The sequence below is a fragment of the Myotis brandtii genome, unplaced genomic scaffold (genome assembly GCF_000412655.1).
Source record: "Myotis brandtii unplaced genomic scaffold, ASM41265v1 scaffold314, whole genome shotgun sequence".
NCBI lineage: Eukaryota > Metazoa > Chordata > Mammalia > Chiroptera > Vespertilionidae > Myotis > Myotis brandtii.
This window is the reverse complement of record NW_005362033.1, coordinates 1,515,534-1,515,787: the sequence shown is the minus strand read 5'-3', so window position 1 is coordinate 1,515,787 and position 254 is coordinate 1,515,534. Positions and strand designations below refer to the sequence as shown.

The following is a 254-nucleotide window of genomic DNA, read 5'->3' as shown; positions in this document are numbered from 1 at the left end:
TGGATGGTCCCGAGCCGCCAGCCTAGGGGGCGGGGGAGGAGTCTGAGGCGAGCAGGCGTCTCCCTGGGACTGAGGGCTCTCAGGACACGGCCTGCCCTCGAGCTCCCCGGTGGAGGGGCCTGGGCTTGGGAAGGGAGGGCATTCCCTCGGGAAGGGGGCAGCATGTGTGGCACAGAGGGATCCGCCACCAACGGAAACGCCGATGCCCACCGAGACCCTTCCACCAGATCGGCAGGGGGGGGGCTGGGCGGGTG

General features: G+C 70.9%; 1 protein-coding gene across 1 annotated transcript in view; it reads right to left on the bottom strand.

Moving 5' to 3' along the window:
- Positions 1-254, bottom strand: part of MYO15A (myosin XVA) — a 61,426-nt gene that overhangs the window by 22,891 nt on the left and 38,281 nt on the right. The window contains exon 52 of the mRNA XM_014542804.1: positions 9-22. Within this exon, the coding sequence (XP_014398290.1) occupies positions 9-22 (14 nt within the window). The remainder of the gene's footprint in view (positions 1-8; positions 23-254) is intronic.